The 26,246-nt window shown below is 34.6% G+C and overlaps 2 protein-coding genes across 4 annotated transcripts; both read right to left on the bottom strand.

Annotated features, from left to right (window-relative positions):
• Positions 1 to 127: 127 nt before the first annotated feature.
• Positions 128 to 12,798, bottom strand: slc35d1a (solute carrier family 35 member D1a). Of its 2 annotated transcripts, XM_015355652.2 has the most exons (13): positions 12,599 to 12,798; positions 11,850 to 11,883; positions 11,679 to 11,765; positions 10,235 to 10,302; positions 9,999 to 10,070; positions 9,789 to 9,857; positions 9,333 to 9,435; positions 8,104 to 8,196; positions 5,672 to 5,739; positions 5,489 to 5,567; positions 5,217 to 5,299; positions 3,585 to 3,637; positions 128 to 2,349 (listed from the first exon to the last, which is right to left on the bottom strand). In XM_015355652.2, exons 1-13 carry the CDS (start codon positions 12,793 to 12,795, stop codon positions 2,339 to 2,341), a joined length of 1,017 nt encoding a protein of 338 aa, XP_015211138.2. In that variant the 5' UTR covers positions 12,796 to 12,798; the 3' UTR covers positions 128 to 2,338. The 2 variants fall into 2 exon arrangements, with proteins under 2 accessions (XP_015211138.2, XP_006634918.2); XM_006634855.3 differs by having other exon boundaries at positions 128 to 3,637.
• Positions 12,799 to 13,605: 807 nt separating this feature from the next.
• LOC107078384 (uncharacterized) lies at positions 13,606 to 22,215 on the bottom strand. Of its 2 annotated transcripts, none has more exons than XM_015355442.2 (9): positions 21,790 to 22,215; positions 20,957 to 21,038; positions 20,273 to 20,460; positions 19,395 to 19,522; positions 16,713 to 16,819; positions 16,107 to 16,257; positions 15,658 to 15,766; positions 15,076 to 15,250; positions 13,606 to 14,909 (listed from the first exon to the last, which is right to left on the bottom strand). In XM_015355442.2, the coding sequence occupies exons 2-9, from the start codon at positions 21,029 to 21,031 to the stop codon at positions 13,830 to 13,832; spliced, it is 2,013 nt and encodes a 670-aa protein (XP_015210928.2). In that variant the 5' UTR covers positions 21,032 to 21,038; positions 21,790 to 22,215; the 3' UTR covers positions 13,606 to 13,829. The 2 variants fall into 2 exon arrangements, with proteins under 2 accessions (XP_015210928.2, XP_015210929.2); XM_015355443.2 differs by having other exon boundaries at positions 15,076 to 15,244.
• Between the last annotated feature and the right edge of the window lie 4,031 nt (positions 22,216 to 26,246).

Genomic DNA, 26,246 nt, shown 5'->3' with positions numbered 1-26,246 from the left:
AAAGACAGGCATTAAAAATAAATGATATTGGTTCTACTACTCATGTTGCATTTTAAATGCCTCCCCTTACATTTCATTTGTTAAAAGGACAAGGATTTCAGTTACTCTTCACACCTTTTAGGTTGCATTGAAGTTGAAAAAACATTTTATTTCACAGCTTCACACCAAAGATGTTTTAAAAATAACATTTTCAGAATATGGTACAGGCTTTCCTCTATTTCTAGAACAATACTGTACACTACATACTAGTATGCACCACAGTATACATAGCTCTGTAAATACATTCAATATGTATACAAAGGAAAACAAGTCTCACAGAAGTACCACTCTTAACTTGTGCTTTAAATAGAAGAGTTGCTGCTTTTTTACACATCTTGAAAAATGTAAAACAATGGCTTTAAGGTTAAAACTACTGTGACAATCGTGTCAAAAATTTCATCACATTACTTCTCTCTTTATAAGTTGTCACAACCATTAATAGATGAAATAATACATTGAAAACTTGGATTTCACACAAAGAACATTCCAAGCTGCCTTAAAACATTAGGATAAATCAACAGATGAGATGCTGAACAGCAGATAAAACAATGTACTATGTTTACATGTGAATTGGGGTTGGTAGCTCAAGTTACATGGAACAGCAGTCTTTATAAAGTATGTTTTGAAAACGGGAACAGCATTCACCATTGAATTCTGTAACTTGTGATACCAGTCTGACAATAGAACACTGATGTGATGATGGAACATAACATTTTTAGACCTGCACTAAACTAGTACTAGTACTCTATGTACTTCAAAACCGCTATAATAATGAAAAATACACAATCTATTACATTCTTTATAAAGTTTACAATTACACAGATATCTATTTTTGTTGAATATAAAAAGATTATAGAAAAGTTATAAACAACCATAATACTCAACAGTTCATCAGGTCAACTGTTCAAACTGCAGTTCCTAGTTTACAGTAGAACTGTAATCTTTGCTTTGAATACTTACATTAAGAAATGTATTCATGAGACTCATGAAAATGTACTGTATTTACAAGGCATTAGTGTTTAAAATAACACCATGAATCCACCTGGGTTTCTAAAATATGCAATTCCTATTCAGAATAAACTGCCCATCTAAAGGTAGTGGATCAACTGTTCTGAAACAGAACAGGCACTTCATCATTTATTTGCATCTGGTTATGCACTGAGATCAGACACAAACATTTTAAACAAGCTGACCTCACCTTTACTAAACAGAAAGAAGACAAATTCACCTTTCCACTCCTCAAATGGCTTAATTGAACTTGTTTGGTACTTTGAACAATTATTTAAATTACATAAACCATGTTAGAAATTTGCAACAGTTTTACATGCAATAGTTACATACTTCAACAGTTAGTACTTCAACATGAACACTGAGGGGGAGGGGCGGGGAGTGAATAAATATTGTGATCATATTATACATAATTGGCAGCTCAATCAACAACATATTCCACCTTTAAAGGGAATACAAAAGTTTTTTATGTACACTTGAGGTGTAATTTGTTTAAATGTTCATTTAGAGATCTTACAAATATTACATTATACAGTATAGCTTTACCACTGAATTTGTGTTCTTTAAGCTTAAAGTAAGTTCCTTATTTTAGAAAATATGTAACCAATGTGACTGTTTAAACCTATAAAAATTGCTATGGCACTTAAAAGGGAAATATAAGTTTGACATTTTTTAAATTACAATAATAATGCCCTTATCAATTCTGCCATAACTTGGTTATAGGACCTAGTCCTGTCATCTCACTTGAGTGGCTCATTTTAATAGAAAAAAATCCCTTCAATGCTAATACTATCATGGACAATCAATATAGAATTTGATTTCTCTCAGAAATTTTGTTAAAAGATCAGTGTATTTTATCCAGACTAACAGGATATCTGGATATATGTTAAGATGACCTGAAGATGTTAAACAAAAAACAAAATGAAATTAACAGAGGACTTCCATTCCAACAAGTACTTTTAAGGTGCCGATTGCAAAAAAAAAAAGGAAAATATCACGGAAAAGAAATGGCAGTTTTTCCACTTTGACAAAAAAACTGAAATTTTGCTTACAGTATAGCTAATGTTAATGGCAAAAAATAACACTGTGAATCCACTCAAATTTGTAGCAATGTCATGACTTGTAATTAATGGCAAGTTGTCCCTTACGACAACTTTTTATCACAAGGTATTCCTGCTAAAAGCAACTGCTGTACCTCTAAGAGTGTTTAAATATTCAAACACAATACTTTTGAAACAATCTTTAAAAGAAATGTTTTCAGCTGATATCAGTCACCATGTACCACTCTTCATTATGGTAATTCTGTTGGAATAAAACATAAAAATTTGAAAGCAGCACATTTTCACCTCGCCATGCCTATCAACTAATTTGAAAACATTTTAAAGTGCATTTGCAGATCGTACTTATTTCTATTTTTAAATGAGTACATTTAATTGCACACCACATTATACCACAATCATACAGTCTGTCTCACTTCTTGCTTCAATGTTTTGCACTAGAATACACAGATTTATGTGACAATTTAGATGGAACTTACCAATATCCCTAGATTTCATTTATTTTCACATCCATGAAAGCACTGATTCACAAATTGAGGAAATTCCAAAAGAACAATTCACTGAATTATAGATCCCCAGCCTAATCCCACAATGCAGAGGAGTGAAGCGTGCTTGGGATGGAATAGATTATGGCAGACATCTTCTATGTGAGAAGTGTTATTCCAACATTAAACAGATGGCAATGCAGTTGTGAGACTCCATTTTTCAGAATTAAAAGGTCTCCATAAAAAAATGGTTAGTTTATGCACAAAAAAATTATTATAGTTAAAAAGAATTCTAAATTAAAATTGTGATGTGAACAACAATATGCAATGTGGTAACAGCTGAAAAGGTGGTAATGATTTAGTATTTTATAAAACGTGCACCATGGACTTTGGAAGATATGAAGTGATCCCAGGAGAATACACATAAATGAGAGAATTAACCAATAGGACAGAATGCCTGCTTTTGATTTTTGGGATAAAATCTGTTCACAGTTCGAACAGAGCAAATTTAAAAATGACTAAATTAAAAACTTTCTTGCATATTTAAAATGTGACTTCAATAATGGCAATTATTGAATTGTGAAATAAAAGGGCAACAATAGGAAACAGAAAACCTATAACACCAACTGAATTATTAGCCATACAGGCTGATTTCAGAAACAATCCTTTTTGCTGGAGACGTTAGACGTTGTTTGAGACATTATGTACAGGATGAATTAAAAGTGATACACACTATCACTTTGATATCAAGGTGTAGTCTTTTAACACCACCTAACACAAACAAAGCCTGGAGTTATGAAGTCCATGTGTTATGAACTACACCGTTTCAGCTGCAAAATACGATTTGGTTTTGTTTTTGCCAATGTGGCTACAATTCTAAAAACAAAAATAAACAAATTAATTCAATCAAAGAAAACTGATAACTGGTTAATTTTCCATCATACAGCTATTTTCCCTTTGATTTCCAGTTTGTTGATGCTCTCACTTTGCTTACTTGATTGTTCTTCTGTAAACGTGATATATGAATAAACCAGGCTCCCAGCAATACTGTACAGAAAAAAAAGGAAGACAAAGCAAAATTAACGAACAGGAAGAATTCTACACTGACTTTTTGCTTTAATTCCATCCATTACTAGTCAGAATGGTGCTTATTCTTTAGAAGTGTCATTGCAGTCTTGAGTCTATACCAGAAGCACATGTCACAGGGCACAACTACACACTGGCTGGGACACTGTCGACATACTCACACACAGACAAAGCAACCAGGCAGAACACACACGCACAGAAGGTGTCCCAGCCCAGAACTGATTCCAGACTCCAACAGCTGTGGAGCAGCATCACTGACCACTACTGCACTGGGGCATTCCCCCTTTAACTTTAATTGTAAATCAAAATTAGGCAACAAGACCATTTTCAAGACTAAACACCACAAATACTTTGAAACAAAAACACACTGTCGTGGTTTCCACATCATATTTGCTGCTAGGACTGGCAGTATCTAATCAATACAACATAGAGCACTCTAAACACAGTCTTATTATTCTGATAACTGACTTTAAAGTATATTACGATCCCTAACCCAGCTCTGTGCAAGAAAAAAAACAAATATCCTACTTTTAATACATGGATTAATTATACTAACCAATATAAACCAAACTGTCAATTACTTTAAAAAAATTACTGACTGCAAAAGAAAAATTAAGTACATCAAGGTGAATTGTGGTAAAAGAGCTTCCTACTGAAATGGCTTATCTAGTATTTCAACTGCCCTTCTAGATGAGAGTATTATGTAACCAAAAAAGAAAAAACATATATAGATGCAAGACCAAGCAAACTGAAATATTCAGTTTTCTGGTTTTCAGTGGATTGTTTACCACGTAGTGATATTACAAGTTGTATCATAAGATTTGCAAATATTTCTGCAACATTGCATTTAATATGTCAAAAATTAATGAGCACAATATTCCCTACAAGATCCAACATCCTGTGGGCCTGGACATTTACGAGCCCCATAAATATTTCTTCCTGCCAGGCAGGTTGGTGGAATTAGCCTAATGGGAGTGCACCACAGATAGCCAAATGTGACAACTGTGATGTGACTAAGTACTAGAATTTTAAGAAGAGAAAAAAAACAATATCACTCATGTTCACATGATGAAATATTTTACACTAGAGATGAGGCCTCTTTCATCATTTCTTTCCTGTACTAAGCTCTTCCCTTAGAGAAGATAAAGCTCCATTTGGTAATTTTTCACAATGTTAATAAAACTGATTCTTAAAATTAAAGCAAATGAAAGCTTATGATGCTTTCAAGCTTTTGAATGTTACTCTTTTACTTAGTTTCCCCCGACTGAACCTGCATTTTCATTTATTTTAATTGAAGATGAGCTTCCTTTTCATTGCAATTACCTTTGACTAAGTCAGCACTGGTCGCCACAACAGCTGCTGGTGTAGTACAGACTTATTTAATCTTTCTCACTTTCAAAAAGATATGCATTCACTATAAAATAAAATACATTATTTCATAATCTCTAGCAAATGTGCTTGTTTTAGAATGCTTTGTGCAGTAGTTAAGTTTGCCTTTAAGGAAACAAATGTACTGTAGATTGTTTTAAATGATTCATACCTGATATTTAAACCAATGAAGTTTGTCCAAGAGAAAATGTAGTCTCCACCAAAAACCATCCCAATATAGGTTACTAAAATATTCTGAAAGAAAAGGAAAGTTGCCAATTAATGTTGTCATTAGTGAAAAAATGGCAGACAATTGAAGCAACTTAACCCAAAATTCAAAATTCTGTCCGTAATAGGGGTATGAGAGATAAGTATCAATTTTTTAAAACATGTACTGTAAATGTTCAAAAGTGTCTTTATTTCAGTTTAAAATTGGAAACATACCTTTATACAGCCAACTATAGTAGTAGTAAGTGCTGAATTGTACTGTGTACAAAGCACAGTAGAATACATCAGAATAAACCTGCCAAAAATAAAAGCAAAAATTAATTAAGAGCTTTATGACACTTAAAACATATAATACTTTTTCAAAATACACTTGATAAGAGGAGTCAATCATGTACTCACCCCATAACACAGGAGAGGACAAACTGAAAAACGAAGAGCATATCTGACCACCCATCATACTGCACCGCCTGAAAAGAGAAAAAAGAAACATACAGTGCCCTCCATTTAAAAATTTACTGACTGGGTAATCTCTCATGCTTAAAAATGTAAAAGCCTTGAACAGAGCAAGTTCATTTTCATTATATAGTATATATTATAAGACCAGAAAACACAATAGTCAAATTTATTCACACCCATACACATTCTTTTAAATAATTTAAAAAATCATGATGGCCGGGCTCACACAGTAAATGAAAAGCATATCCAAATAAAACCCAACCAAGAAACACTTTGCAGTCAAATTCGAACTTACATGTGAGATAATTTTGTGTTTATAATATAATTAATTATAATTAATATAGACAATATATAATTAATATAGAATAATTGCCCAAAATATCAATTTGCCAATTCTATAATACCATTTACTTATGCCACCTATCCCACCACTGTAGTTTTAAACTTATTTCTTCAATCCATACTTTTAATATGCGTTGGATTTTTTGAAAGTGTCATATCACATTTACAGAAAACGTATTAATAAGTTCAGAAGGTTGTCGCAAAATATTAACATAATCACTACAAACCAATGCAACCTTCAACTATATGAATTTAAAGTAAAAAAAAAACATAACTGAGCCACTGTCATGAGAGGTTTCTGAATAGTGCCCTGTATTTTAAATGTTTTAGTCTTGTGGATGGAAATTGCAGTGCACAATCTACTGCGATAGAAATTTATAAGAAAGGAAAAAACGATATTATAAATGAAGTAAGCTGGTGTAATAGGAGATTACAGCGCCAGTTCCAGGGTTTATGTTCATTAACTCCAGGTGCTGGTATAATAGCTGCTTTGTATTGCTTGTGCCCTGGCAGCTTCCTTGAAGCAGCCTGAGCTTCAGTCTGCCCCTGAAGAGTTTGTCCTGGAAAGTATTCCTCTAAGAGGGTTTTCCATATTACAAAGTAATGCACTGTATGAAGTTATTCATCATCATTACTCAAGTAACCAAAAAATCATAGAACTCTGGTCACCAGTGTATGAATACCTGAATACAATACTGTCAAACACTTCAGAAGACGAGATTTTAAATTACAGGTACTCTCCGACTCACATAAATCCAACTTTACATAAAAATTGCATATGGTCTCAAGCCTTTTTCTGCACTACCTCATGTTCATATCTGTTCTTCCATGTGCATTGGCCATAGAATAATTCTCACGGCTTGCAGTATAGCTCTTTTAGTCATGGCTGAAAACTGCTTTAGTGATGAGAAAGGCGTTAGTGTTGCATAAAAGCGACAATCACTCTGCAAGAATACAGTTTTATTATAATAATACTGTATTACTGTACAGTATACTGCAATAGTGTAATTTTGCATTATATGACTGTAATAATAATGAGTTGTTAATAATGTACTGTATAAGAGTGCATTCCAACTTACATACATTTCAGCTTATGTAAGGTTGAACATAACCATTTTGCAAGTCATATATATACACCTGTATATACAAAATTCTGAAATACTGACCTTATGCTAATGCATGTCATGCCATGTCAACCCATTTTCCTGTACCTTATGCACATAATCTCAAAGTGGGTCTAATGGAAATTTTAATATTAATGACTTGTTTCTATAGATATTGAGAGGGTCAGCTACTGGTATGCTCTTCCTGTTATTAGGAGTTGATAGCAATGTTCTTTAAGTGTAATCCTTGCTAGTCTATGACAAATGATAACAGGTAACTCATGCCTGTTTAACTTGCTGCTCAAAGGTAATTAATTTTAGACAAAACCCTGGTAAGCAACTTCGATTTCGATTTAACCGAATGACATCCTTAGGTACTTTCCAAATTCACTCGTTTATGCAGAAACATTTTTTTTTAATCTGAGTGAACTGAAAAATGAAGGACGTTTACTAGAATACTGGGTAATGGATATACTGTATCATCACAGAAAAAAAGATGTAATTATGGTGCAATTGATCGCAAAGCACATTAAATGTAAGAGGTAACACTTTAATAACTGCCGTAATACCCGTGTGTGCGACACTAAGCAACTATTATACACCAGCAGCCACACTATAACGCAGATCAGGTAGAGTTATTGATCAGCTTTTACAGGTGGGTATTCTTACAAGTTTCATTGATAGTATTTCTACTTGAACTAAAAACACTAAACATGCTGTCCTGCAACTGCCCTTTACAGTGGGCAACTGAATATGAATTACAAATACTTTCTACAACTGAAACTTAAATATACATTTTTATATATACAAAATCTAGTTTTCAAATAAATATTTGAATGCAAATATCCAATATATTAATAATGCAAAAGATATGATAACTCAACAACATTTCTCAAGTCTGCAAGAGAGTCAATTAAGAACATTTCCCACCTTTTCTATATCCCCAGTGAAATGTGCAAACAGCAAGGTTGGAACAATCATAAATAATGCATTGTAATACAGTAGTCCATATTTCCCCAACTCCTAAGAGAGAGAAAAACAAACTATTAAACACGATTTCTTGAAAAGCAAAAGTTTACACAATAATAAATGTATGCTAGAAATTTTACATTAATGTAATCAATTTACTTTTTTTGCAAGCAACAGATTAGCTCTAGGATGTATTGGACTGTTAGAACCAGGAACAAGGAAGACAATATTGAAAGTAGTTTAATCGGCCCACAAACATCCGTTGTCAAATACTTGCATACCAGAGCAGAAGGAAGCAGGCAACACAAAAACATAGTGGTACAAGCCCGAATCAACATTCCTGTTCAAGGACAAAATTCTGTAAAGTTTCACTATCGTATATCTGAAACTGGATGTACAAGACGTGAAATGCCAAATTCAAATCCCGCCTACTTCAATATTTAATTATAATGAACTGGTTAATGCAACTAATGTTAAAAAATCTTAAACATAAAAGAGGACGATTTGCAAGAATCTGTCCTGGATCCAGCCAGTGATTAACACGTTTGTTTTTATGGGCTACTTGGGAGTCTGTCACCATCTTCAATGTAGTTTTCTATTTTTGAGATCTTCCCCCGGGTTCTAAATATATTTAATGACCCCCCTCCCCAATTTCATTCACTGCTTCTACTTGTGTCAAAGCATCTGTTGCATTTACTTAGGGCTTGCAATATTTATGTTCTCTTTAAAATCTCAAAATGAAGTAGCAGAACTTCACTATCTTGTAAAGAAACTTGCATAATTTACACCCACCTCACAGCAAATATTTTTTTCCTTCTACTAACAACTTCCTGAAAGTAAATGATCAGCATAAACGTTTCTCTGGGGACATCATGGTATTGGGAAAAAAACAAGATTCACAAGATGCAGCAGTTTTCTTTCTGAATTTTATGAGATCTTGGAGGTTCACTCTACAAGTAGTATAACTACAATGAGTATAGTACATAGGTACCACGGAAGTTAAAAAATGTTTACTGGTCAAGACAACATCATGTATTTGCGTGGTTGTAATAAATATTTTAACAGGATTTTTTTCTTTAAAGGCATTTTAATAACATTTTGTGGAAATACTAAAGATCTCAGGACATGTGAATAAAAAATACAATTGGCTAACAATGTTTTAAAATATGACATACTGTCAAAATTCTTACCTTGGAGTCTAATTTTTGCTTCACATATGCCCCATTTGCTGCAGTCAAGACATCATTAAGCAGAATAAACACATACCCTTGGAGGTCGAAAGAAAGATCAGTGCTAAAAAAGCAAGAATATCCAGATTGACTTGAAAGGTTTGTCTGCGAAATATCTACTTACTTTCAGTTTCTAAAGATTATCAGCATTAAAATTAGTACAGTTCCCCTAAATCATTAGCTTAAATACAGAGCTCTTTTAAAAAAGAGCTTATATTTTACGTAAAATTTATATAGTGTTCTCAAGCAAATGTTAAACCACCAGCAACATTATGGTTTTGACAACTACTTAGCATTTTCTTTTATAATACAGGACAATACAAAACACACTCAATGGCAGTCTTAAAACTTATGCTCCTGCTAGCTTTGTTGTAGTTAACCTTTGAACACACTTCTACGGTCATATTCAAATCGTACCTGGCCGCAACAAATGCTCCTAGTATCATAGCAAACACTGTAAGCTGGACAGGACGAGAGAATTTTTTTCTAAGAAAGAGAGAAGAAAAGATTTATTCACAATGCAATAACAGAGTACATAACTTCTTATTTTATCAGAGAGTTTGATTTAAACCAAAATCATTTATAAGGAAGTATAAACTGCCAGAAATAGCCAGTAGAAAAACTTACTTTAATAAGAATCCCTCTGCTAGCATTGTAAATAAAATAGAGAACCTCCTCAGAACTGTGAACATGGGCAAGCTGTGGAAGGACATGGTACATTAGACTCTGAAACATCTAGTTATGACAGTATTGATAAATCAATCACAGCTGAAGACAGACATCTCATATTAAAAAATAAGATCATCATTTACTAAAATTCTACAGCAGGAATAAATATATACAGCATTTTCAAAAAATCATACTTTAGCCTTTTTGTTCCAAACAGTCCTGTTATTTGATTCCCTACATAAAGAAGAGGTAGAGGAAAAGTCTGCAACAAAAGAAAAGATAATTAGAGAACTGCGCTATAGCTTATCTTACTGCATCCATAATATTAATCAGTATCTTAGAAAACACAGTACATTTCTCAGAGCCACTTATAAGGAACCTTAATCTTCAAGATGAATGATACTGAGAAACAAATGCTCATCATTCTTGCAGATGCTACAATGAATAACTGGATGTTATCTTTTACAAAAAAAAGTTCACAAAATGTCTTCTAAAGGGCCGTATGTTTAAAATTGTACAATTTGAATAGAGTGAACAGACGTTTATATCAATTGTTGGTTCAATATCCCCCTTGTCCTTTGCAGATTACGGTTAGGAGTGTAGTAGTACTTGATTATACAGTTTGTTAATCTTATTTGACAAACTGCCAGAAACAATATCACCAAATTAAGATTTCCTAACTGTAAAAGGTAAAAAATGTTATATGGCAAATTATTGTATTTCATTTACTTTTCTTTAGATTACTTTGTAGTATGTGTTTCTGCACTGTGTTATTGTGTTTTGTAAGTTTGTTTGTAAGATTACTGGTTGTTTTCAATGGAAATCACCTTTGATAAAGGTATCTGCTAAAACACTGATAAACACAACCACAATAAATCCTACTAAAAACATTCCAGTAGAAAATACTGTCCTCTCTTTCACAGCAGGACATAGATACAGCTCATGGGCACCAATTATTTACATGTATGCAAACAGTTAACACCACAATTGCCTCTTAACAGTGACTAAAAAGGGATGTAAACAATGGAGTGATCTGTGGAAATGAAAAAAAGGTGTTTCAACGTGTTAACACACTACATGTTGCAGTGAGACTTACAACATGATCTTGCTCAAACCAGAAGCAGGGTGACTAGTTCTACATTGGAATAAGGATTTGAAATGAGATTGAATTTGCTCTAAGAAACAGAAACACCTTTACATAAAATATACAAAACTGAAAAGGTCTGTGTGGTTTCTTCACCCGGACTATAACTTCTCTGTGCAATTTCTGCTAAGCATGACACTGCAGAATCCAGATCAACAAAGCTCTCTTTCTCTTCAGGCTGTGAGTTATGAGTAGAGAGACTAATGTGTGCCTCCTTCAGCTTCAGCCTCATCACAAACTGCCTAACAGTAAACTATGCTGATTTAAAACTGTAAACTGAAACGATAAAGGGCACAAATAAGCTACCACAAGAAAAAATGGGATCCTTTTTCGTGAGATCTTTCAATCATAAATTTAGAAAACCCATCTCCTAAGTCAACTCTTCTACAATGGAAGAGTTCTTTATATAGATCTCAGAAATTACAGGCTTCAGAAGTATTTCTTTTTCTGAGAGAAAGAGTTTTCAGGAAGTACAATATAATTTAATAGCTCACCTTGCGAGGTATATTTTTATCCATATCTGGGAAGTTGATTACCCTGAGTGCCTTTCCCACCCACAGCACAACCACTGTTGCCAACATCTGGAGAGAGAGCACAAAACCGTACTGTACTATGAACAGACCTGGTTTTCTTGAGAAAATTCTGCAGCAGAAAAGTGCACTTACCTGACCGAGCCCAACGCATATTGACGATGGGAATCTAGAAATAAAAAAAAAAAGCTTGAACGTCTACATAGTCAAAACATTAGTGTACCCTTTAAGGGTACGAATTTTGCTACAGTATGATACATTTATGAGTTTCTTATTGAATACAACTTTAAGTAACGTACGTTTTACGGAATACCAAACGACTAACTCCTGGAGACAGTATTATCTGTTTATCTTCGTCAAAAAGCGTAACGTTTTAAAAATACAACATAGCTACGCAAACGGACTAACTTTAAGCACTCAAAGGCGGTACATTAAACTGTATACGTAAATAATTCCTTAATATTCGACATTACATTTCTAACTTTTATACGATTATATATCTAAAAAGACACTGATGCCTGTTTATCAAAATATATGAAATGACGTTATACTACTCAGAAATAAAGAAAAAACAGCAACTGTAAGCAATTCTTTGGAATGCTGTTGTAAAATTAGATGTTTCTGTTACAGTCTAATATCTGACAAAACAATAAAGAGGAAATGAGAAACATTTTGTAAAAATGCATTTAGCAAGTGTTAAACCAAGACTGGGGTTAAAAATATAGATAACATTTATCATCTTAATGCTTAAACTTCCACTTATTGATTCATGCTTCACACACCTAAGTTAATAATTACTCATTTAGTTACTAGGTAACAAAGTATAAAGCCCAGCCTTCAGTTCAAAGTGCAGCTACAAAGGCTCCCACACCAGCTCTCCATACCTATAATTGGTCAAGACGCTTTTGTTAACAACAACGATGAAAAACGAACTCAGTCCGTAAAAACCAGCTGCAAAAAGCTTTAAAAAAACTGTCAGCGTTTCGGCCGCCATCCCCTTGCCTTCATCCCTATTTGCAACGGGTTTAGTAAGAGCTTCTCCTTTAACCCGAACACGCTGACGTCTCAGAACTTCCGCCATGCTTGCAAAGCATACGTATGAAGTGATGTAAGAGGGTTTGCTATTTTAATGAGAACTCAACCACTCCATCCTGTGGTGCTTAGCGTGCAAGACTCTACATTGGAAGAAATAATGAATTCTGACTGTGAGACTAAAGAAAAAGTCAAATTATTTCTCCCTATGGTCAGAGGTATTTTTTGCACGATTTGTATTTATTAATTAGGAGACAACAATAAAGTATTAGGGTTTTATTTGACACTACTCTTCATTGTCCTTATCTAAAACATATACTGTATATTTAATGCACTAATATTTAAATAATCGTCGAACCCGTTTAACATTGTTTAGAGAAATGTGCTGTTAAATCATACACGCAGGTTCAATACACCATAACATTACTGCCTTGCACCCTGCTTCTCGGATCTCAGAACCCTGATCGGATTGCGATTAGAGAACTCTTAAGAAAGCCAGGTTGCTGCTACAACTACAAGTCGTGTAGCTGGAATAGTAGCTTGGAATCTTCTCGACAAGAATTTCTAAGCCAATGTTTCACTGAGGGGACGCTGTGATGTGGGAGTTGCTGTTCTCTGCATGAGACAAACTTAGGTCCCGATTAATTGGCCATTAAAGACCATATCATTACACTGTCATTAACTGGATAAATGCCACTTTGGACTTGCACAACTTGCTGTCCCCCTATGACCATCGCCTAAATTGCATTTCAGTGATGTGGATGAACTAGGTTCCCTACTTGCATGTACTTTTTTATCATTTGTATCAAACGTTACAAATAAAATGAATAATAAAGTGCTAGAAATAAAAGTTCACAGCTTGTAGTTTAAATTAAATTTAATTGATACACACAATCCATCCTGCACAGTGTTGTGCTTATATTTTGCTTTAAAACAACAAATAAAAAGCCCTCACACATAGAATGTTAAATTATGTCTTTACTTGTGAGTGAGCCAAGGGCTGTGTTGCAGGGTTTGTAAAGTTAACCATAATAATGTATTTCAAGTGTCCTCAGATTTTCACAGTTCATCAGCTTCAGAGATTCATTCTGAAACACTCTGAATGTCACATTCTGCAGTAGGAATGCTGATAACTTCGTATGAGTCAACGGAGGATGTAAGCTTTGTATGAGGCTTCATTTCTTCTTCAGGAACTTGATCTGGTTTGTTTTCATCCTGAGGCCTCCCAATGCTGTTAGTGACCTCTGTGCAGATCTCTGTTACATCTGTCTTCGAAGGTATTGGGGAAAAGTTGCCTTCTGGTGATCCTTTTTTTGCAGGACACTGCTCTTGGAATTTCCCTGTGTACTCTGTGCTGCTGTTTGGCCTTGACTGAAGAAAATTAATCTCATATGCACCCGTGCTTTCTGACATAATAAAGGTCTCTGGTAGTAAAGTATGTGCTGATTGGCACATTTCCATAAGAGAAAGCTGATTGGTAAGAATGGTTTCATTCTTGTTATATCTGAGTGGCTTTGTAAAGTTTATGTAGTTCTTGCTCTCCTGGTATGCACTTATGTTTTTTTGTAAAACTGAAGCTGTCTGGTTTCCACCACTGGTTGAATTTGTTTTTACCATCATTTCCACCCCTTTTAAAAAGTCTGTGGACAAGTCATTAAATTCAAGAGGCTGTTTTGGATTTACTCCATTCTGTATTGGACCTACACTAGCATTAGAGGAGTTCTTAAACTTTGATGCACTGATAAGACCTTGGGGTGCTTTATTCAAAGCAATACGTGGCGATAGGGCTGAGATATTATGAGTAGTAATCCCTTGAGGGACATTTTTAAAGTCCAGACATGTTTTGTTTTTTCCATCATTTGCTAACACTTGAACATTCGCATTATTCTTCCCAGATTTGTTCCTTTTCAGGTTTGTTTCTGGTCTCAAAGGAAAAAGCTTTTCCATTCTTTCTCGTTGTGATGCCTTGCCAATAATGTGGTCTTCCTGCATCGACTGGGTTATGCGGACTATAGCAGAATAGACTTCATTTTTATCATTTTTCCTTCCTTCTGCCCTTTGATGCAAAGACTCTTTATCCTCAAAAGCGTGCAAGCCTTGGCTGCAGAATGGTTTATGTTGATAATCATGATGATACACCACAGGATATGTCTTACTAACAATCTGCAAAATAAAAAAAAGATATTCAGATTCTTATCAGTACATGTGCAGTGAGTCAAGGTATATAAAATTTCTCTTCACAAATTCTAATGATAAAACAATGAGCAATAAAACCAATGACATGCAAAGAAAATAAAGAAGTAGGTTTTGATAAAGGAAAAAACCTTACTGGAAGAGGCAAGTATATATCCTGGGATTTTGGTGAAAGTATTCTAGCAGTCTTTTTTTCCAGTTCATCTTTCATGCTAAGAGGGACTACTTCAGATGTGACTTCAGCAGCTGAATGTTTCACACTTTGAACACGTTCTTCTCTTTCAGTGTCCTTTTCTGAATTTTCTCTGATTCTCATTAAATATAGAAAAATAAAAAAAATCATACATGACCAGTAATTTCAACACATCTGATTTGGAGTCTTATGCGATTAGCTATTTTCATTAAGAGTTTTGATATTTTTACATGAACTTCCAATAGTTTTCATGTTAATTGCACTGGTCTTTATACCCTTTACCCTCAATCTATCCAATCTACACCCACCAGTCTATCTGTTTTTCCAGACTAGCACTTAAAATGGAAAGAGAAAAGCAGTAAAACCTATTCCAATGCACGTCAACATGTAAGGATCTCTACGATTATAATGTTATTGTCGATGAACATGGTAGCCTTTTATAAGTTATATATTAGTCTCTGATGTTATATGAATGTGGATCACTGTGCCATTTGTAAATATAAGTCTTGCAAAAACTGCTGTTACCTTCTATATGCTCCATTCATGCCAACGCGGACAACATTTCCATACTGTAATTGTTGTGCAACCAATTTTCCAACTGACCCAGGAATACTGTATTGACTTTCATCTTCTCCTGTAAAAATCAAATAAAAAATGCACAATACATTTCAGAAGTCTGTTAGTGCCCATTCGTAAAAACATGATTTCACAAAGGGATTCAGAATTCAGGATTTAGAAAAATATCAGCTTAATAAGAAACACCAGATGAATAAGAGTGTTTGAATTGTCCATTGAACTAAAAGCTGAATGCTCTGTTCTTCATTGTAGAAGAATATAATTAAATGGTTCACCTGATCATCTTTTATCTTTGGTACACAAGTGAATGTGCGTGAAGTAGGGCTACATTATCTTTATCATCCAGAATTTTGGAATATCCTGTGGTATAATTCAGGAGTCCAAATGTGTTGGCTTACCAGTAAAAACGCTAATAGGTGTCTCTTCAGCACGGCTAGTGTTTGCAGAGAAGGAATACCAGTGTGATGTGTCAGTGTAGCCAAGAGTTCCCCCAACCAGTGCCTGGCTGCTCTGCTTACTTAATGCATCTAAACATGGGACTTTTTCTACCTTAAGAACAAAAAAAGAAAAACATTACTTCTTAGGTTATTTTTCAATTAAATTACTTAAACAATAACACAACTGAAAACAGAAAACTGGAAAAAGATTAAATGAAAGATAATTTAAGGATATAGTAGTTCAGGTGGGTAGCTGCGTCAGCATGCGTAGGCTGCAAAGGAACAAGTAATAGGTTTATTCCATGCTGAAAAAAAGAAGAAAGAGAACACAACGTTTCGGCCGTGGAGCCTTCTTCAGGTGTGAAGGATATGTAATTTAAGGATATGTTCATCATCATCAAAGTCATCAGTACATTTACAGTAATTTCACCCACATAAACCTTAACATGTCTGTATTTTTTACATTGTGCTGTAATGAACATTGTATTAACATGATGTGTTATCTTACTAAATACTCTAAAGTAAAGTTATTTAATATAACTTAAATAACTTCTTAATATGGATTACCTCTCTTGACCATTTGATTCTCCGTGCTGTGTTCTTTCCTGATTTTAAGGACTGTGATGTTTTAATTGTAATAATCATGAATCCTTCTTCGGTATTCTTCTCTTTGCCTGCAAAGAAAGAGCAATACTGTATAGAAAAGTGTAGTCCTCATCGAGTCCTTACAGTAAATAAATCTAACCTTATCTGACAAATAACACACACAAATTTTAGTTTGTCATTGAATAAAAAAATCAGCCAAAAATCAGATGTGTGAAAAAGTACTGCTTCAATATCAGATAAGAAGGTATTAGAATCAGGTGCTGCTAAACAACTGCACATAAATATTTAGTCATCAGGAAATACTTCAAACTGTATATAAAATCAGTAACTTTTTCAGTCTGCAGCTTTCAGGTTTGTGGTAACAGTCATGATGCCTAGGTAAAAAGATATCTGTGATGATCTCAGACAAAGAATCGTTGCTGCTCATCTGTCTGGGAAAGGTTAAAAAATACATTTCTAAACAATATGAAGTCTTATCATTCCACAGCAAGAAAGATAATTTACAAATGGAGAAAGTTCAAGACAGTTGCCAGTCTACCCAAGTGTGGGCAGCCCAGAAAATAAATATTGGAGTTCATGATTTCACCTTTAGGAAAAGACTGAACAAGAACAACTTTTGTAGAATGTATCCAGGAGATAACCCCTTCTCTCCAAAAAGAAAATTACTGCACACCTTAGGTTTGCAAAACAGCACCTGAATGAATTGTATCACTTCTGGAACAATGTTCTCTGGACAGATGAGACCAAAGTGGAGTTGTGTGGCTGTAATGCAGAATGGCATGTTTGATGAAAACCAAACACTGTGTACTACCACAAGAACCTCATATTAACCGTCAAGCATCGTGGCTTGACGGTTGATATGTGGTAATAATTTGGGTCTGCTTTGTAACCGCAGGACTTGGATGCCTCACAATCATTGTGTCCATCATACATTTTTCTCTATACCAGCACATTCTAGAGGAAAATGTGATACCATCTCTCCACATCTGTCCACAGGCTAAAGCTTAGCCAAAAGTGGATCATGCAAAAGGACAATGCTCCAAAACACACCAGTAAATCTACAACTGAATGGCTGAAAAATAAAAGAATCAAGGTATTGGAATGGCCAAGTCAAAGTCCAGATCTCAACCCCATTGAGATGCTGTTATTGGACCTAAAGAGAGCTGTGCATAAACGAATGCCCTCAAACATCACTGACTTGAAGCCGTTTTGGAAGGAGAAGTGGGACAGAATTACTCCCAGGGCATGTGAGAGTCTGATAAACTGTTACAGGAAAAGTTTACTTCATTATTCCTGCTAAAAAAGGTTCCACACGTCACTGAATCATGTTACTGAGTGGATGGGTGTTGTTTTTTTTACTTATAGCCTTCACTTTGAAAATAAGTCTGGAGTAATGATGATTCAGTCTGCACCAAACTCCTTTCATTGCCCTATCAACATAATTAGTGATAGCTAGTATCTCAAAATATTTTTTTAATCTGAAAATGTTACTTGGACACTGTAATAAGTGAAAAAGAAAATATAAATGGTGTTTGTGAATTATCTAAAAACCCTGGGGCACTGTGTAAAAGATATACAATCCTACAGAGCTTCAAAAATTAAATTAACTCTGTCATTCATAACATTGGCAGTATTTAAGAAAATCCTGGAGAGGAGCAATTAATTCAAAGATTATCTTCTGCTGTTGTTTGGAAAACATTTTCTGTGAATGTTGTTGGAAACACAAATAAAGTATATATAAATGAAAAAAACCCATCCATCAATTTTTTAACCACTTTATCCACAGGGTTACAAGGGAGGAGCTGGAGCCTATCCAGGCAAGCAATGGGCACAAAGCTGGGTCCACCCTGGACTGCATGCCAGTCCATTGCAGGTCACACACAGGCACAAACACAGAGAAACACACACTCACAACAGGGCCAGTTTTCCCAGTTAGGTAAGTGTCACGGCTCTTGTTAATCAGAGTAAACGCCGCCGCCAAATTGACACAGCCTCCGACAATCAGAACCATCACCTGCCAATTCTTTAGACGCCGTCTAAATTAATTATCCTATTGCATTTCTCGATTACTACCACACCCCTAGATTTCCAGAATACTTAAGAGTTCTTTACCTTCTTCACTATGCTCAGTGTTGGGTCATACAGAGAAGCTTCTGCTTGTATCTTCCTTTTCTCTTTGTGCAGATAGTTTTTTGGTCTCCTGGCCAACTGACCTGTGCAGTTTAAACGACTACGACTTTGGATCTGATTTTCACACTCGGCTTTCTTTCTCTCTCCCTTCTCTTCACCTTTAAACCCCCGGCTTGGAAACCGCATGGGGTCCTACACCTCTAAAATTTGTGGCATGACAGTAGACTCATCTACCTGACTGCGGAAGGAAACTGGAGCTCCCGGACGAATCCCACCTGAACATGGGGAGAACATTCAGACACCACACAGATAACACCCCAGGTTCAGAACTGAACCCAGTGCCCCAGTGCTGCACAGTAGCAATGCTAACCACTGCGCCACTATGTTAAATTGAATGATAAGATCATACAATAATTTACAAACAAATAATTTACAAATAAACATGCTTCTAATCTTTTCACCAAAAGATGAACATGTGTAGGTTTCACACCTACTTTCCTTCCACTAACTCACTTTTCCAGTATGCTGCTCTCCAGGCGAGGTCCTCAGGGCAGGTGAATGGTCTGATGTGGGGTTTGCCGCTGTGCTCTAGCCTGGGTGCCCTTTTAAGGGCAGAAACAGGTCTAATAGTTCTTGCTGAGCTGAAAGATACAAAGGGCAATAAATGTGAAAGACGGAGTTGTGAAGTTCATTTTAATTTACATAATTGACGCAGGCACTGATTCTTATACTTCAGCTTGGACATTATTTAAACATACATATAAAAGGGATGGCACAGCACCTGTTACTTGATGAGTTTCAATAAATTATGAACAAACCCAAGCCTCCTTATCTGTGTCTTTCAGACTTAACATATTGTGTAGAATCTGGTGTGTAACATCTGTAACTGCTTATTGTTTTTAAGAGGAATTTTCTATGTAAGAATGTCACCCCATAGGCTTCAAAAATACGAATTAGCTGTTTAAAAATCGTCCTTTATAATGCAAAGAGATATCAGATATTTGTTTTCCATTAACATGGTAAAAGGACTCTCATTTGTCTGTTGATCTATGATTACATGTATCTGCTTTTCTTAAAATTATAGTTCAAAAACTGAACTTCAAATTTAATTATACATGCAGCGTGTATATGAATGCTTTCCACTAAAGAAGAGATTACAGTCTTTTGACTGTTGATACATACAGTAATTCCCCATGGAAAGTCACTGCAAGGTTTCTCAGAGACAATGTCTTGTACTGTATATTCCTCTAAATTCCCTTCACAAAGAAAGAAATTTTGTTCTAATACAGGATTAAGAATTTAAGATTTGAATAGCATGTATATTTTTGTAAATATACTGTATTGTGCATTTCCAGGTTGCAACATTTTATAATGCGTCATGACAGATTTACCTTATTTTCTTATGAATGAGTCTTTGTTCCTCATTTATAATTTCTTTAGTTGATTTAGGTTTCGAGATTTCAGTTCTTCTTGTGCTAGGCAGGTCATAGACCCACTCACTTTCACTGCTTAATGGCAAATATGAGGTTTCAAGACAATCAGTAAATCTTTTTCTTGGAGTATCACCCAATTGTCGGCTCTGAAGGAATCAAAAAACATTTTTATTAAGCGATTGTTCTTTACAGACTATTCTACAGTTTATTTTCTACTTACCTGAACAGATACCAAACTACTTCCTCTTTCCTTTTTTAACAGCAGGCAATCTGTTAGATGCATTTTAATCCTAACAGATTATATCCAAAATAAAATCCAAATAGAAGAACTATATTCTTCTGTTAACCTGGATTAAGTTATGTGAAATATATCAGAATTTTCTCCATCATCAGTAAATGTCATAAATATCATTCTTATGACTATAATTTTTAAGTAAATTATATTGTGTAGGCTGTTAACATAATTAGGGATGGACAGTGCAAAATAATTTGATTTACTGTATATTCCACGGAATAATTGTTAATCAAGCTATCTAATGGTCTGATTAATGGCATTATCAACATTTATCACATTATAAAGACTTTATTCTTTGTTTTTTAATTGATCTCATGTCTAGCTTTTAGTCAGATGTTTAAACATACCCTAGCATGCTTTTTCAAGATCTTCTCAGAGGAGCTGTCCAGGACATTAAAAGATGCTAGCAATCTGCTTGTCATTTTTTAGCTGTGTAAAAAAATAAAACCCAGATGAAAAGTGCACACTTATTCCTGCACTGTACACACAAATATGTATTCATATGAGCATACATATATGTGTGTGCATATGCAAGTATTAAATCTAATATTTTCAATACGTTTTTAACATGTCCTTGCTTTAAGCAAATCAGATTCTTTTCAACAGGTAACGCTGGTTATTTTGAACAAAGAGTCCTCCTGATTGTTTTGTATTGTATTGTCTTAATTTTCCATGGAAACTCAAAGCTGTCAGAGATCCTTTTCTAATGATTGAAGACTGTAGCACCCATCTATAATTACAAAGCATTTGTATTGTTAGTTCTTATTGGCAGAGAAAAATGACATGATAATTAGCCTACAAGCAGAGAAAAGGACAGGAATCAATTACCGGTTAACACTAGTTAAGGTTTAGCTTTCATACATTTGCTAACAATGTTACACAGTAAGAAGGTAATTTTTCAACACACTTTCTAACACCAGAATATTGAGTTTTACTATATTGTTTTGCAGACATCAATAAACAGTCTAAATAATCAAACAGATCAATTAAAGCAAACAAATACAGTTCCATTGGTGCATAAAGGTTTGGAACCATTGGTTTAAAGATAATTCGAACGTTTTTACTTTCTGATATAACTTCAACAACAACAAAATAATAATAATAGAAAAATAATAATGAACATTAAATGAAGACTAGAACGTACTTCTTCGCCCACACACACCACTGTAGTAATGCTTACCCCCAAGAGAATTTCTGCAAGTCCTCGTTTCTTTGGTAAACAGAAGGCTTTTCTTGCTGTTCTGATTTGATCGTTGGTCGCCTACATTACATAGCAGGGTTGTGGCCCAAGTTACAGAGAAAATAGTTACATTTCGCGAGATGAGCAACAAAATAATTTGATGAGGAACTGAAAACCAACACGCGTTTGTCAATTTTTAACAGCACCTCCGGCTCAGCAGTCCTGACGCAGACATGAACATGAGCTCCGGTACGAGGGAAAGCGTCATTGCTTACCATGGAAACATCAACACCAGCCATTGTGTAAAAACAGGCGTGGCGTAAAAGTTGCCGGGGAGTTAAAGTCTAGATCACGTTCAAATGCGAAAATGATCATAGCATGTTCTTATATCTTATATGACACCTGAAGAAGGCTCCACGTCCAAAACGTTGTGTTTTCTTTCTTCTCTTTTCAGCATGCAATAAACCTACAGTATTACTTGTTCCTTTGCAGCCTACGCATGCTGACGCAGATACCCACCTGAACATGTTCTTATATCTACAATAATTATGGAATGTTACTGGCGCAAAAGCAATCGGTTACTTTCTTGCCACAACAAAACAGAAACTAGCCAAACAGAGCCTGTTTAAACATCAGATGTTGCTTAACTGTCAACCTTACAAGTATTAACAATGTATAACCTCGCCGGATTTAGAGCGCAAATGTTTGTTACATATGTTATTGTTACATTGCGAAATACAAATATTTAACTAGCAATTCAACGAACATTATTTTTCACGATGTTGTAGAGCATTACATTAAAATTCCTTGTCTCGCGCACAAATGGAGAACGATAGTCACGATATTGTATCCTGATAAATCATTATACAACACATTTGATTTTGTTGACCTTCCATCAAAACTGACATGAGTTTTATATAAACAGCTGGTAGCAAAGTTTGAGTCTTGATCTTTCTGTCAAGTGATACACTGTACCTTACTATACTCACGAGAGGCTTCTTGAGACAGTAACTTTTATCGTCCTTTTATTTGATTGCAGTAAGAGCAAAAGTAACAATACCGAAGATCGTAAAAACAATTACAGTGAACATGAAACAAAAATGTGCGTGCAGTGAAAGAAACTGCCTAATTTAAGGCATTAAGTATGAACTTATTTACCTCTGCCTCTCTTGTGTTTTGCTTGCTTATCTCCGAATCATTAATTACTAATTTACTAAATATATTACATTTTTTGTAAAAACGTACTTATACAGCACTAATATTTCCTTTACATTTGTTACAGATCACGCTAATAAGCAGCTGTTGAGAAAACAAGAGCAATACTTTGAAAGTTAGCTGGTCAATTCAAATTTCTGCAGCTCTGTAGGAGTCGGTTTGCTGACTATTCAGCAATTTAATTATGGTGCTTACTGTACGTCATTTAGCCTACAATTCAGATTATTTTGAGATATCAGTATGGCTTCTACTAATCAATTTACTGAGGCTTTACAAACATAACAGTTAAACAGCATTTTATTGAAAGAAACATTTAAAGCCATTTTTACTCTTTCCTGTTCGTGGCCTGATTGTTTTCTAATGAGTGCATGCGACTGAAAAATTGAGGTCGACTAACCTCAGAACTTTTACACCTCTCATAATGATTGCCATTTGTGGCGAGACCTTTATACTTAGGGTTAACACTCTCACACCAATGATACCAACACAATTTCATAAAAAATGTACTTCAGATAACCTACTTTTGAAATAGGTGTTAAATTCCAGTAAGACGTTTTGATGTGGGCTTACCAATTTTACCAATACTGCAAATATAAAGACTTTGGAGTTGATATTTCTTCCTTGCAAGAAATCGGGATTCTAAAGTGAGCAAGACTACTATTTTCTTTTTTCTTTCACAAATTTCACAAATTGTTTTCTATGACCCTTTCAGTTGTATTAATTTTTTTTATTTATATGGTGACACACACGGCCACCATTGTTTTGTGAGAGCCGGCTTACCAGAGCGGTGACGTCACTGCCCTTCCCTGTGAATAGTAGGGACCACAGCCGCCGGGTTGACAGGAGATTTCCCTTTGGCTCAAGAGGCTGGGTCCCTGTTGAGTGACGCCGGAGGGCTGGGTTTGAGTCCCCGACGGTGGGGGGCTGACCTGATGCGGCAGCGGCGAGGGCACCCACGTGAACCCTGAAGTGTTACAATATTCATTATTTTAATAATATTGCTCAGTCACAGGGCACCAAGGTGTCCACCAAAGGGACCACACACAAGCACAATTCACAGAAACTGATTTACCTAGCCAGCATGACTTCAGAAAGTTTGTAGAAACCTAAGTGTCTAGAGAAAAGCCAACACAGACATGGGGAGAACACGCAAACTTTTCACCAAAAGCATCCCAGGCAGGAATCAAACTCAGGTCCCAAGAGCTGGAAAGCAGCAGCACTAGCCACTACACAACAATCCATTGTTCATTGTTGCAAGAAATGTATATATTTTATCTTAGTTTTAAAAATATTTATTTGGGATTTCATTGTGAGGAAAACAGAGCATTTTGTTTATTTCAAAAAGACCTACAACTTGATGTCTTTTGCTGAATTTTTGGCTGGACTGTATCTATGTAACAGCCTAAAAAAACATAATCAAATTTAGTTTGGTCTTATTTCCACATATTGAGCGAATGAAAGCAGTTAACACAATGATGATAAAACTGTAAAACACCATTAAAACATCTGTATTACACAGCATACGTTTATGTGCTATAAATTCAAAATGAAAAATATTTTATTATTTTATTATTTTAAAAGGCTATACAGACAAGACATAAATATACACATAAAGAACGTGAATAAAGCTAAAGATCTGACAGCATCAAATTAGAACAATTGTAAACTTCTTATATTTATTTCAAAATGATTTATTTCTTTGCATAGCAGATGGAAATGTGTACAGCGAAAATGCAGTATATATTTTTAGACTAAAACAGGATTTAACTTTGATTGAAATTTTAACTTCACATCCTTGCTTGAGTTGAAGTTAGTTTTATGTTTTGTTCTCAAGCATTCTGGATTTTTCAACGCATTGCAGATCTGAACCCAAAAGTTGATCACTAGTAGAATAAATAGAACGTTTTAATAAACATAAAAATATAGCATATGAATTGAATCATTGAATATGATTATAATATTTTGAATCATGTATATAATACATACGAAATTAGTGAATACATTTTCCTAATACTATCCTTCTTTAGATCTGGGTGAATCATGCTTGAGAAAGGTGCAACCATGAAACACACATGAAAATAATGGAAAACCTTTTGCAGGTATGTACTTAACTTCACCCATAAATGTCTAAAGAATAAAAAACCCAGTCTGTAAACATAATAACATGTATGACATTTTCATTTCATAATATGACTACATGAAAAGGTTAAACACATGGATATAACTTTCTATTTGAACATATCTTGGCACATTAAGGACAAAAGATTGTGCTTAGTGCATTCCTGTACAAGTACATTATACAAAAGGTTACATATTTTTAAAGCAAAGGAAGGGAAATATGAAACTTTTTACTAACATCTAAACTATCTATAGTTTTGAAAAGTTTTGTCATTTACTGTTTTACAGAGAAATGGAAGTTTGCCTTGAAGTCTGTTTTCATACATTTATAATTCTGATACACTTAACTGTTTGTCTTTAGAAGTGAAGATTGTGTGTTAAAATGAGTCGTTTGCTTTTACACAGTTTCTATTTTTCTGCATTTCAAATTCTAGCATTGAGCAACTGTTAGCATATTATTAGGTCTTAGCCACATCAAATCAGGGTATAAACCTCTTTTTCTTTTGGTTGACAGTTTTTCCGGGCACAGGAAGTCATGTGTGAGAGGAGAGATCAAAGACCTGCTTTAGTCACTTTTCCTATGGTTTTTCTTTCATTTTATTTCATTTAAATGATGACCTTTGGAGTTTAGGCACAATTTTTTAGTCTCCCAAACAAACTGTTGTGAAAGAAACTATAATGTGGTAGAAAATAATTACATTTTTTAAAATGTATTTAAAGCATCTCTGCTGACACACTTTAGTAGTCCAGCATATATTCACATATTTTTTAAAGCTACAGCTCTTCAAATATTCAGTTGTCATTCCTGATTAGTATTAAAATAAGCTACAGTGATACGTCAGATCTAATGCTAGTACCTACTAATTTGCTGGATATACTGTAATTAGGGAATGTTGACCATTTCTGTTTATTTCGGATTTATTTTATAACATTGTGAGCCCATCATAGGCACTTAAAAAGCAGTTAGATTACTCATATAGGTTTTATTATAAAGTGTGGGAGTACAAAAAAGACAGAGCTGCATTAAATTTTAAAAGATAATTTCTGGATCTATTAGGATATCATTATGCATCTTAATCATGTTTTTTTTTTGTCATTATACAGTCATCTCTATAGTCTCTATA

The sequence above is a fragment of the Lepisosteus oculatus genome, chromosome 9, assembly GCF_040954835.1.
Source record: "Lepisosteus oculatus isolate fLepOcu1 chromosome 9, fLepOcu1.hap2, whole genome shotgun sequence".
Taxonomy (NCBI): domain Eukaryota; kingdom Metazoa; phylum Chordata; class Actinopteri; order Semionotiformes; family Lepisosteidae; genus Lepisosteus; species Lepisosteus oculatus.
The sequence above is the reverse complement of the archived record's forward strand: the minus strand, read 5'-3'. Positions and strand labels throughout refer to the sequence as shown.